General features: G+C 45.7%; 1 protein-coding gene across 2 annotated transcripts in view; it reads left to right on the top strand.

Moving 5' to 3' along the window:
- Positions 1-5,789: 5,789 nt before the first annotated feature.
- Positions 5,790-12,671, top strand: part of LOC106613785 (single stranded DNA binding protein 4) — a 134,595-nt gene continuing 127,713 nt past the window's right edge. For both annotated transcript variants that reach the window (XM_045687512.2, XM_014216397.3), the window contains exon 1: positions 5,790-6,067. In XM_045687512.2, coding sequence (XP_045543468.2) covers positions 6,012-6,067 — 56 coding nt within the window. In that variant the 5' untranslated portion in view covers positions 5,790-6,011. The remainder of the gene's footprint in view (positions 6,068-12,671) is intronic.

The raw sequence follows: 12,671 nt of genomic DNA, 5'->3' as shown, positions 1-12,671 counted from the left end.
CGGGTAGGCCTTCTTACGGCGGCGGCTCAGGTGCGGGACGTGGCCTCTGCCCCACCCTTGGCGTCGCCCTCTTAGATGGTGCACCTCACCGCGCCGAAGGTCTGGTGGGCGACCCTGACTTCGCCCGGCTGGCGGGCGACCCTTGTTGCGCCCGGCTGGCGGACGACCCTGGCTGCGCCCGGCTGGCGGGCGGCGATGGCTGCGCCCGGCTGGCGGGTGTCCCTTGCTGCACCCGGCTGGCGGGCGGCGATGGCTGCGCCCGGCTGGCGGGCGACCCTTGCTGCGCCCGACTGGCAGGCGACCCTTGCTGCGCCCGACTGGCAGACGACCCTGGCTGCGCCCGGCTGGCGGGCGGCGATGGCTGTGCCCGGCTGGCGGGCGGCGATGGCTGCGCCCGGCTGGCGGGCGGCGATGGCAGATCCGGACAGGCGGGCCACTCTGGCAGCTCCGAACAGGCGGGCCACACTGGCAGCTCCGAACAGGCGGACCACTCTGGCAGCTCCGAACAGGCGGGCGGCCCTGGCAGCTCCTGACTGGCGGGCGGCTCTGGCGGCTCTAGACTGGCGGGCGGCTCTGGCGGCTCCGGACTGGCGGGCAGCTCTGGCGGCTCCGGACTGGCGAGACCCAGTGGAGGCCTAGCCCTGGGAGGAGGCACAGGACGGACCAGGATGGGGAGACCCACTGGAGGTCTGGACCTAAGAGGAGGCACAGGACGGACCAGGATGGGGAGACCCACTGGAGTTCTGGTACGGACGCTCGACATGCTTACTCCAGGCTGAATGCCCACTTTGGCCCGGCACGGGCGGAGAGCAGGCATTGGGCGAACTGGACCCTCCCAGCGCCCTGGAGACCCAGTGCGCAACGCCGGCGCAGGATAACCTGGACCGAGGAGGCGCACTGGAGACCAGACACGCTGAGCTGGCACAACCCGTTCTGGCTCAATGCCTGCTCTCGCATGGCACTTGCGGGGGGCTGGCATGTAGCGCTCCGGGCTATCAATGCGTACTGGGGACACCGTGCTCTTTACCGCATAACACGGTGCCTGACCAGTACTGCGCTGCCTCCTGTAAGCACGGGGAGTTGGCCCAGAATTAAATCCTGGCTATGCCACACTCCCCGTGTGCCCCCTCCAAAAAAATTTGGGGGCTGCCTCTCGTGTCCGTCACACTCCCTTGCCTCGTACCAGCGCCTCTCAGCTATCGCCACCTCGATCTCCCACTGCGGGCGGTGATACTCCCCAGCCTGAGCCCACGGTCCACCTCCATCAAGCAATTCCTCCCATCTCCAGGAATCCTGAACGATCCTCTCCATTTTTTTCAACGTCCATGAGTCCCGATAGCTCTTCTCCTTCCTCCGCTGCTTGGTCCGTTTCTTGGTGGGGGATTCTGTAACGGCTGTCGTCGCAAGAAAACCAAGATGCAGTGGAGGTTGTGGATTCATTAAAAATATTTAAGAAAATGAACCACTATAAACAAAACATCAAACAGCAACGAAAGCTAACAGTCCTGTCTGGTCAAAAATGAACGAGACAGAAAACAATCCCCCACAAAACCCAAAGGAAAAATCTGCTCCTTATGTGTGACTCCCAATCAACAACAACGAACTTCAGCTGTGCCTGATTGGGAGTCACACACGGCCCAAAATAAAGAAATACAAAAAACCTAGAAAAAGAACATAGAACGCCCACCCAATGTAACACCCTGGACGAACAAAAATAAAGAACAAAAAAACCCTCTCTATGGCCAGGGCGTTACAGTGTCACATGATCACAGTATATTGACCCCTGTTCGGAAAGTCCCCAGAGTCTGAAACACCACTAAGCAAGGGGCACCACCAAGCAAGCGGCACCATGAAGACCAAGAAGCTCTCCATACAGGGACAAAGTTGTGGAGGGACAAAGTTGTGTAGAAGTACAGATCAGGGTTGGGTTATAAAAATAATCAAAAACTTTCAACATCCATGGAGCATCATTAAAGCCGTTATAAAAAAAATTGAAAGAATATGGCACCACAACAAACCTGCCAAGAGAGGGGCGCCCAGCAAAACGTACAGATCAGGCAAGGAGGGCATTAATCAGACAGGCAACAAAGAGACCAAAGATAACCCTGAAGGAGCTACAAAGCTCCACGGCAGAGATTGGAGTATATATCCATAGGACCACTTTAAGCCGTACACTCCACAGAGCTGGGCTTTATGGAAGAGTGCTTGAAGAAAAAAATAAGCAAACACGTTTGGTGTTCGCCAAAAGAGAACACCATCCCCACAGTGAAGCATGGTGGTGGCAGCATCATGCTGTGGGGATGTTTTTCATCGGCAGGGACTGGGAAACTGGTCAGAATTGAAGGAATGATGGATGGCACTAAATACAGAGAAATTCTTGATGGGAACCTGTTTCAGTCTTCCAGACATTTGAGACTGGGATGGAGGTTCACCTTCCAGCAGGACAATGACCCTAAGCATACTGATAAAACAACACTCAAGTGGTTTAAGGGGAAATATTTAAATGTCAAGGAATGGCCTAGTCAAAGCCCAGACCTCTATCGAATTGAGAATCTGTGGGATTACTTAAATATTGCTGTACACCAGCGGACCCATCCAACTTGAAGGAGCTGGAGCAGTTTTGCCTTGAAGAATGGGCAAAGATCCCAGTGGCTAGATGTGCCAAGCTTATAGAGACATACCCCAAGAGACTTGTAGCTGTAATTGCTGCAAAAGGTGGCTCTACAAAGTATTGACTTTGGGGGGGTGAATAGTTATGCACGCTCAAGTTTTCTGTTTTTTAGTCTTATTTGTTGTTTGTTTCACAATAAAAAATATTTTGCATCTTCAAAGTGTGTGTGTAAATCAAATGATACAAACCCCCCAAAAATATATTTTAATTCCAGGTTGTAAGGCAACAAAATAGAGAAAATGCCAAGGGGGGTGAATACTTTCGCAAGCCACTGTATGTACATGTGGGCAAGGGTAAAAGTGACTGAGCAGCAGGATAAATAATGATAATAATAATAATAATTGTAGCAGCAGCATTTACTGTATATGTAATTGTGTGTGTGTGTGTGTGTGTGTGTGTGTGTGTGTGTGTGTGTGTGTGTGTGTGTGTGTGTGTGTGTGTGTGTGTGTACATGTGATGGTGTGTGTGTAGGTGTGTGGGTATGTGGTTGTGTGTGTGGCGTCACACAACCACATACAGAGAGAACAGTCCATGGCTGGTGTGGCTGAAGTCTTTGGCAATTTTCCAGGCCTTCCTCAGACACCACCTGGTATAAATGTCCTGGACGGCTGGGAACTCGGCTCCAATGATGCACTGGGCCATCCGCACCACACTCTTGTGGTCGAGGGCGGTGCAGTTGCCATACCAGGCTGTGATGGATTGGTGAGGATCTGAGGGCCCATGCCAAATCTCTTCAGGGGTCATGCCACCCCCCCCACACACCCTGTTTCCTGTAGTCCACGATCAGCTCCTTGGTCTTTCTGATGTTGAGGAAGAGATTTTTGTCCCGGCACCACACTGACAGATCTCTGACCTCCTCCCTGTAGATTGTCTCGTCGCTGTCGGTGTTCAGGCCTAACCCCGTTGTGTCGTCAGCAAACTTGATGGTGTTGGAATCGTGCGTGGCCACGCAGTCATGGGTGAACAAGGAGTACAGGAGGGGGCTAAGCACACCCCCCTTGTTGAGGATCAGCGTGGCGGAGGTGCTGTTGCCTACCTTCACCACCTGGGATCGGCCCATTAGGAAGTCCAGGATTCAGTTGCAGAGGGAGGTGTTCAGTCCCAGGGTTCCTATGCAAGGCAGTATCCAAATTAGAGTGGGTCCAGGGTATCTGGGATGATGTTGTTGATGTCAAATCAAATCAAATTGTATTTGTCACATGCGCCGAATACAACCTTACCGTGAAATGCTTACTTACAGGCCCTTAACCATGATGCTCAAAGTACTTCATAATTTCAGATGTGGGTGCTACAGGGCTATTGTCATTTAGGTAGGTTACCTTAGAGTTCTTGGGAAAAAGAACAAGTGTGGTCAGCTTGAAACATCTTGTGATTGCAGACTGGGACAAGGAGAGGTTGAAAATGTCAATGAAGATGCTTGCCAGCTGGTCTGCGCATGCTCTGAGGATGCGTCTGGGTATTCTGTCTGGTCACGCGGCCTTGCGAGTATTAACCTGTTTAAAAGGGCTGTTCTAAAACAACTTGCTGGCCATTTGTTTACTTCTTGTTCAGTCATGTTACCTAGCTAGCTAACAACCTGCTAACTTTACTAGAAGTATAGAGTTTCTAAACCCAGAGTATCAACAGCTCAACACTTCTCGAAGCAGACTCGACAGACCAGACAGAGGTTTGGGAAGTCACTGGGAGAAGTGAAAAATTCTTCCTTAGTTGTTAATTTGCTCGAGATTTAAAGGCACACCTAGATTTGAGTCAATGCCTAAAGTAGCTGTACATGTTATTACGCCAACTTAGTGAAAGTAACAAACTGACACGTTTTCATCAAAAACAACTTGATATCGAAGAAGTGCCTTTGATTTGATGGCCTACACATGCGCAGTTCGGCGCGAGAAGATCTAGAGACCGATGACATGTTTCTGGCATGAGCTTAGCTAACCAACTCGCCATGACATCACCTACAAGCTTGATCAGGGATTTATTTTGGAAAAGCAATTTCTAGGCATCTTCATACTTTACAATCTTTGCTAGTAGGCTATATTCGAACATTTGGGGGCACAGAAAGAAAGGAAAAGGAATAGCTTCTTCAGAAGATCAATGATCATAGCAATTAATGAATGTCTGATCTCTTGCATGTCATCACACACGTGATGTTCTTAAAGAGGCAGTTTAAATAATGCTTTTACACAATGGAGAAACCTAATATGCCCAACAACAGGCATATTTACATCCTCAGTAAAATATATTACAAATCTGTGACTCAGTTGTGATGCACAATACTTAAACTGATACATTTTGGGGAGACTGACTCATTATTTTGATATGTTTTAATGCTGGCAGTAGCCTTTCACACAATGGTCAGTTTGGCTATTTGTATAATTCAATTAGCTACCGTGAAATGTATTTGTCCAGCCCCTCACCTCCCTAGAACTGCTCAGTAAATTAAGTCAACGTTGGAGTGCAGCGAAAATGGCCTTGAGACTTTGGTCAATCCAGTAGAGCCCTTTTGAATGTATGATCTGAGAAATGTAAACCATCAGCTGACAGTGAAATGTAGTACACAAAGCTCATGTACTCTCCCAGTTAGTGAGCACAATCCATTTGTTTCTCTTTCAGGGACTGGACATTTAAGAAGTCTGTATAGGTCTGAGTGAGTGGCCTCTCAAAATAAAGCTTGCTATGGCCTACCCAGTTTTCTTAGACATGTTCTCTTCTGAATCGTAGTTATTCATTGCGAAACCTAGATATTTATTTGTATTGATTATGATGATACATGTCTTACGTATGTTACCCATAGAAGTCTCCTTTTTTCCCAGTCAGAATTGTAATGCTGAGAGCTCTCTAATGGGTACATTATTCAGTTCAGTCCATTCATTGTAACCTGGTAGAAAAAAGAGACATCTATAAAGTAAATACTTTTTGTATCATGGTCAGACAAAATTGCCATTTTGAACATTTATATTCAAGCAAGTACGAAGGCCTTAAACTGAGGGCTTCAGTTAGTCTGTTTTTCATATCTCAATCTCTTACATGTTTCTGAGGTCAGTAAGCAAGAAGAGTGTGCGTTCCCCTTTAAGAAGCCCCTACCATTCCATAGCGGAGGGAGTAAGAATACATTCTCGAACAGCGGTTAAGAGGGGAAAAAAAATCCACCAGCGGTCTGTTTCAAGTCCCCCCAATAGAAACTGTGCCTGATTTGTGGCCAATGTTGGAGATGTAAAAAAAAAAAAAAAAAAGGAGGGGGGAGGAAAAACACTAAAGGGGTAGCTATGGAGATAGAACGTTTTCCTGGCTGCTTTCTTTGACAGGTGTTGAGAGGGGTAAAAGTCTTAAAACAGAATCCAGCATGTACGCCAAAGGTAAAGGAGCTGTCGTCCCTTCCGATAGTCAAGCGAGAGAAAAGTAAGTGAATTATGCACCATTTAAGAGTTTTACATGGTTAAAAGGAAGTTCCAACTTTCTAAACTATAGCTACCATAATTTAAAGGTGTGTACAGTACTCGCTCGCTCTCCTGAGTGTTGTTTACCCCTGCCGTGGCACGTCTCTTTAACTTTTTTTCTTGTTAGTTGCACTTTCTCGTTCTTTTAGATGATATTTATTACAAAATTCTCGCACGTTGTGAACGCAACGCACGGAAGAGTTGTTCGTCTTTTGTAGCTATGTTTCATTTGGGGTTACAAATGTGTCGCTTTCTGGAATTTAAAGATACAATGTAGCGCGCATGCAGCGATTGCATGAAGTTACAGTATTGCTACTGCGAAAAAAGATTTTCTTCTTGAGATTCTGTTTTAAAATATGGAATACGTCTAATGTCTTTCTAGATGGAGTTGCATGGACGCTGACTCTCACATTGTTTGAATGTGTAAAGTTTTGAGACGTGTTACGAGGGACTTTTCAAAATGCAATCGACCCGTACAGAAGGTCTACTAGATATCTTCTAGACGTCTATGCTACATGTTTTCTTGCCATATTCGTGTTTATTAAGGACTTGTACAGGACATCCCACTTGAGCAAATGACGAGGACTTTGTCTTGTCTGTTAAATTAAACTTTACTTATACCAACATCAGCAGACTAAACTCCACTCCATGGTAAAGGAAGTTTATACATACGTAAACTTTTTTTAAGCATGGTATAAGCAATGTATCATCTATGTTGGAGTGTTACTGTAACATTTTTAGACTATATCGAACTGATACATGTTTTAAAAACCTAGGACTAACAATGATCTCAATCCTTTTGATGAAATATTGTCTCATTATGATGCTTTGAATAATAATAACTGCTATATCAGAGTTCAAACGACTCTTTTATCCTCTTTAGGGGTAAGCAGAGAAACTGCCACAACTTTTAAAATGTCAGATGAACGGTTTTGATCATAAATGGAGACTCAGATTTAAACCAGTGTTTTACATGAAGGCTACATCTTATGTACTTTTTTGCTTTTTATGCTACACAAACTATTGTGTAGGGATTCTGATAAGAGTAGCACCGCTTCCTTCATGGAACAGCATGATTCCAAGAAGGTTGTGATATGAGAAACACTTTGTTACATATTTACCCTTCACAGACTGTGTAACCGATGACTGACACAATTATGAACAGAGTTTCTTGTCCCAAGATCACAGTCAATACTGTGAATACGATTAGATCAAGGCAACTGGATAGCTATGCTATCGCATTTTGCTTTTTTTCCCCTCATGTATGAATAAATACTTTTTAAAAATAACCTATTTTCAAACTTTTGGGGTGTTTGATGCTCAGCCGGATGTTAGAATTATATTATGTAGTTAGTGTTCATTGAAAAATATTTCAATTGACTTGCCTAAGTTGCATTCATCCTATTGCTGACTGTGTGGGGCTCATCATGATGAGTATTACTTGTAGGCTTCAGTTATGTGTCTTAATTTCACCCAAATTTGAATGTGTGAAGTAAATGGCATATTCTCTCCGTTAGAGAAAATCTTTCCTGTGTATTGACAAACGGAGGCAGCATTGTGTGCTGAGGGAGTATGAATCCTAACTGAAAACAATTCCATGTGGTTCATGTACCAATACAGCAAGAATAATGCATTTTGAATGGGCATGTGATGCCCATATATTCCCTGATTTTATTATAGGGAATCCTTTTAAAAACTTGTGGATTCCTACATATGCATCTTATTTGTTTACAATCAAAGGCAGATCCAGTAGACACAAGTGCTCTTAAAATGTAGTGTTGACTGAATATTTCCTCACTTAGTAATACAGAGACATACAGTAGTTGTGACAGAACAATATTCCCTCCACCCCATCCCTTTACATTTTACCTTGAAGTTAAATGACGATACAGTTGTCCCGTATGTCCTTTGCCTTGTTGTATGTTTCACTCACAAGAAAAATGAAGTTATTTGATTGATTGGCATCAGTTTATGCAGTGAACCCTCTGGCACCATCCTCTGCATGTGTGTGTTCTGTCACTGTGTGTTCTTAGAGTCCGGTAAGCAGGTGATGGCCAGAGTGAGGATGCACTTACCTTCTCACCTAACTAATGACTCTGCCATGCACCATGAGGCAAACGCATGCTTCTCTTTACGCTATGGTTAGTCAGGACGCTACCCATGTTGTCTGAAGTCTTGTTAGATTAACTCCTACTTAATTTGGAAATTGAAATGAAAGACCTATATGGTCTCTCTTTTTGTGGAGGTCGTCCATTTCTCACCAACATGTTTAGGTACAGCAGAGGGGAGACCATAGAGTAAAGGTGTCTAGTACAGAACCACTGACAGAGCAGATGGAAGTTATAAAAAGTGGACCAAGAATGGGGAGGGTATAATGGCTTATCAAAACCTTGAAGGAATCTAGAAGAATAAAGACTGAACCTGAGCTTGGTAACTTTTTTTTCTTCTAAAAACTCTACAAAATCACTAAGATTTTAATCTGATGACTGATGATGGTGTCATTCAAGGAAGTGCTCGACCTAGAGTTCAAGAGAGGTGTATAGAATGGAAGAGATGTTTGTTAGTTTTTCTTTGTTTACCTGTCCTTGAGGAGAAGCGTCAGATGCCTGTGGAAAAATGTAGAACAAGAACTCGTGCCCTTGTGACGAGAGGAATTAATTCCATCACACTCACTCTTTCTGCACTTGATTTAATTTGCTTTCCACAGGGTTGAAACAGAGGCTCCAACATTAATATGACCTTATTGTTTGTTAATTACAACGTCATTGAAATGTGCTGAGGAACCCGCTATCACAGGGCCCTTCCATGGACTTCATCAAATTGAATGTTTCTCATCATGATACAGTAGTCGGTCGTGCGTGACTCTGTCACACGTTGTAGTATTTACATTTAAGGCAATGCATACTCTATACATATAGGTTAGGCCTATAAGACATTTTATAATATTCAGAGGATAATTGAATATCTTGAATAAAGTGTTTGATTTGAATGTGTTTTTTTACATCCACACCCTCCCCTATATTCGCATGGAGTTTAATAGAGTTCTTGAGGTCTGAATGCACGGTTTTGATATCATACAAATGGCCCTGCCATATGCATTTTGGACTTTTGAGAAAGACATTTTAAGAACCACGTACTCACGTATGGAAAAACATGCCACTATTTTGTGATGAACCTCTGATTTTCTCTGGTTTGCTTTGAATGAATATGCTCATATTCAGAGGTGTCAACAGTCAATTCATTTGGTGCATTGGTGCATCCGCACATATTTGTTAGCTTTCTCACTTTTTAAATAAGTGAGACAGTATAAATATTGAGGCTACGTGCGTGAAGTCAGTAATCAGGTTGGTCACGGCACAGACAAACTCATGAAGTCTAAGTGTATTCTGTTGATTACACTAGCCCACGCATTATAGAAATGTTATAGCGACATGATACCTTTGTTTAAGTCTTATGTAGCTCATTTATTAAGTATAGACTGTGTGGAGGGGTCCAAATTACTGTTATTTCAGTACACTAGTAGTACATATTCATTCTTAACTGATAACAATATCTATTAGCTGCTTATTCCATTTATAAACCCTGTCTGCTTGGTATCTTGATGGTATTCTATCTTTCTCATAGAATCAAACTTTTGTTGAAATGAATCAATTTCCCCAAAATGAAGACTCTCAGGTTAGAATACAATGGCGTCCTTTCAAGCGAAGCATGTCCATAATTGTGGAGTCAATTTAGCTCGAGGCTAGCTCCTGGTAAAGAGACAGAGATGACTTTGGCAATGGGAATCCATTTTTGAGTTTATTAAACTGAAGTGTGTGTGTGTGGATTAACCCATGGCTGGTTTAAGCCATGCGTGTGTACAGTCTTTTGTCACTGTTTTGTGTCTGCAAAAAAATGGCCACAGTGTAAAAATGTTCATTTAATCTTAGTTTCATCTCATAAACAGGTAGCCTAACACTTGGAGAATGAAATGCTTCCAGAGGTGTCCTTTAATCTATGCATCCTCCTTTGCTTACAAGACATGTCAGTACTCATCAACTTGCGATCATGATCTTAATTCCTCTAGGCCTAGGCTTTTGTGAAACAAGGAAAAACTAAAAGGGCATTATGAAAACTGATACAATTACTATCTTGCATTCACCCCAACTCCCTTCTCCATCACTTCTCATGCATACCTTATCTAACCAAGCCCATGCATACCTTATCTAACCAAGCCCATGCTCTCGCTGCTGAATTATTTACACCAAGACAGGAAAGTTAATTTGCTAACTGTCTGTGCTTTAGCTGGCTAAACTTGGCAGAGGTGCTTTCATGTCTTGCGGGAGCGTAGTCTGATAGCCTGAGGTGGGATGTCAGGAGTGTACCTTGGATGAGGTGGAAGATCTCCCCTTGAAGTGTGGACACCGTGTAAAACTCTGGGCTGACTGTGGAGCTGGGGCTGCTGCTGCCTGTGGAGCCGGGGCTGCTGCTGCCTGTGGAGCCGGGGCTGCTGCTGCCTGTGGAGCCGGGGCTGCTGCTGCCTGTGGAGCCGGGGCTGCTGCTGCCTGTGGAGCCGGGGCTGCTGCTGCCTGTGGAGCCGGGGCTGCTGCTGCCTGTGGAGCCGGGGCTGCTGCTGACTGTGGAGCCGGGGCTGCTGCTGACTGTGGAGCCGGGGCTGCTGCTGACTGTGGAGCCGGGGCTGCTGCTGACTGTGGAGCCGGGGCTGCTGCTGACTGTGGAGCCGGGGCTGCTGCTGACTGTGGAGCCGGGGCTGCTGCTGACTGTGGAGCCGGGGCTGCTGCTGACTGTGGAGCCGGGGCTGCTGCTGACTGTGGAGCCGGGGCTGCTGCTGACTGTGGAGCCGGGGCTGCTGCTGACTGTGGAGCCGGGGCTGCTGCTGACTGTGGAGCCGGGGCTGCTGCTGACTGTGGAGCCGGGGCTGCTGCTGACTGTGGAGCCGGGGATGCTGCTGACTGTGGAGCCGGGGATGCTGCTGACTGTGGAGCTGGGGCTGCCTCTAACGTTAGTCACTACAGAGCGGATCAAACTAAACCACCCACTCAACAGTAGTTGTCTAACTGAGCGAAGTCTACTGGTCTCTTGTCTCCTAACCTTTCCACAGCATGTAATTTGTATGACCATTATCCATGATGATGGGGTTTCAGTGGCCTCAGAGCTCTTTAGCTGGAGTCTGGCACGGAAGAGAACAGTGGGTTAGAGGGGTGGACTGGACCAGCAGAGCAATGGATTAGGATGTTGAGATTATCTTTTTTTTAGGCACCTGAGACATCACTAAAAATGACAGAGAAGATGAACCAGCACCACTCTTGATACTTTAAATATATTATTACAGAGATGTTCCCTTTGAGAGGACAGAGGACATGGAGCTTGTGTGTGTCAGACGGAGTCTCGTTTCAGAGAAGGTTTTTGTATGAACGAATGCCTTGTGCTTGGTGTCAGTGCTCTGTCTGTCTCCTGTCATGTGTGGCCCTAGGGTCTCCACTATGGTCGTTATCCTGTAGATCTCCCTTCTCACCATCACACAGTTGTCTTAACGCCTAGCAAGTTCCCTCTCTCCGTCTCCTTCCCTCTGCTGACGCCATCTCTACCTGCGCAGGGAGAGTCTCCACAACCCTCTTCCCTTGGCGGAGTTACACTCAGTGCTACTGACAGTGCAACAAAAGGTGTCCCCCGAAGCCAGGATTGAATGAGTGTTTTTAAATAATGCATTAGAACAGGGCAGGTGCCCATCACCAGGGCACAGAACCCCTCAGATCATACCAGTGTAGCCATGAAAATTTCATCAGGGCACTCATGGGAATTTCTGTTCGATCCAGTTCAGTGTGGACCAGCTTATAGAAGTCCACACATGCCGCTGGGTATTACAAACAGCCATGAGGTAGTCTTCTTACATTTTACAGAGGGGAGGCGGCTGGTGTACCAGGAACCTGACAAGTTTTCAGACTGGGAGAGCACAGGTACTTCCTGGTTAAAGGAGCGCCTCATTTTTTACTGGTTTCATTTACGTTCATTCAGAGCACATTCCCAGTGCTCAGTTCTCACTGGCTAGTTTGAATTAAACTCAGTTGAGACCTGATTACAAACGCCACCAAGCATTTTCAGTGTTACCAGGTAGTGTGGTCACTCTCCCCTCTATGATGAGATGAGTATGAAAATATTGCAGCCAGCGGTTTGCTCCACCGTGTCATTCATTTGAATATCATGCCATTACCCATAACCCATTGTTCTGCCCATCCTTCTCTTCTACTATCACCCTTGACCTACCCTCTAAGCCAGGGGTGTCAAACATACGGCCCTTGGGCCGGATCCGATGCTCTACACAGACTATCGGTAACATTTCAACTAACTATCTACTAACCCTAAACTTAACCATTGCCTTAACCTGTACCCTAACCCTTACTCTAAACCTAACCTTAGCAAGCAGTTGCTTATTAACAGATAGTTGGTTAATAGTATGACATCTGTAGAGCATCTACAGAAGGACTACCCAAATAAAGTGCAAAAGAAAATGTACAAAGCTGTGGATAGAGGATTTATAATTGTGACTCTGGACCTCGACAGCCCTG

The sequence above is a fragment of the Salmo salar genome, chromosome 10, assembly GCF_965601325.2.
Source record: "Salmo salar chromosome 10, fSalSal1, whole genome shotgun sequence".
Lineage (NCBI taxonomy): Eukaryota > Metazoa > Chordata > Actinopteri > Salmoniformes > Salmonidae > Salmo > Salmo salar.
The sequence above is the reverse complement of the archived record's forward strand: the minus strand, read 5'-3'. Positions and strand labels throughout refer to the sequence as shown.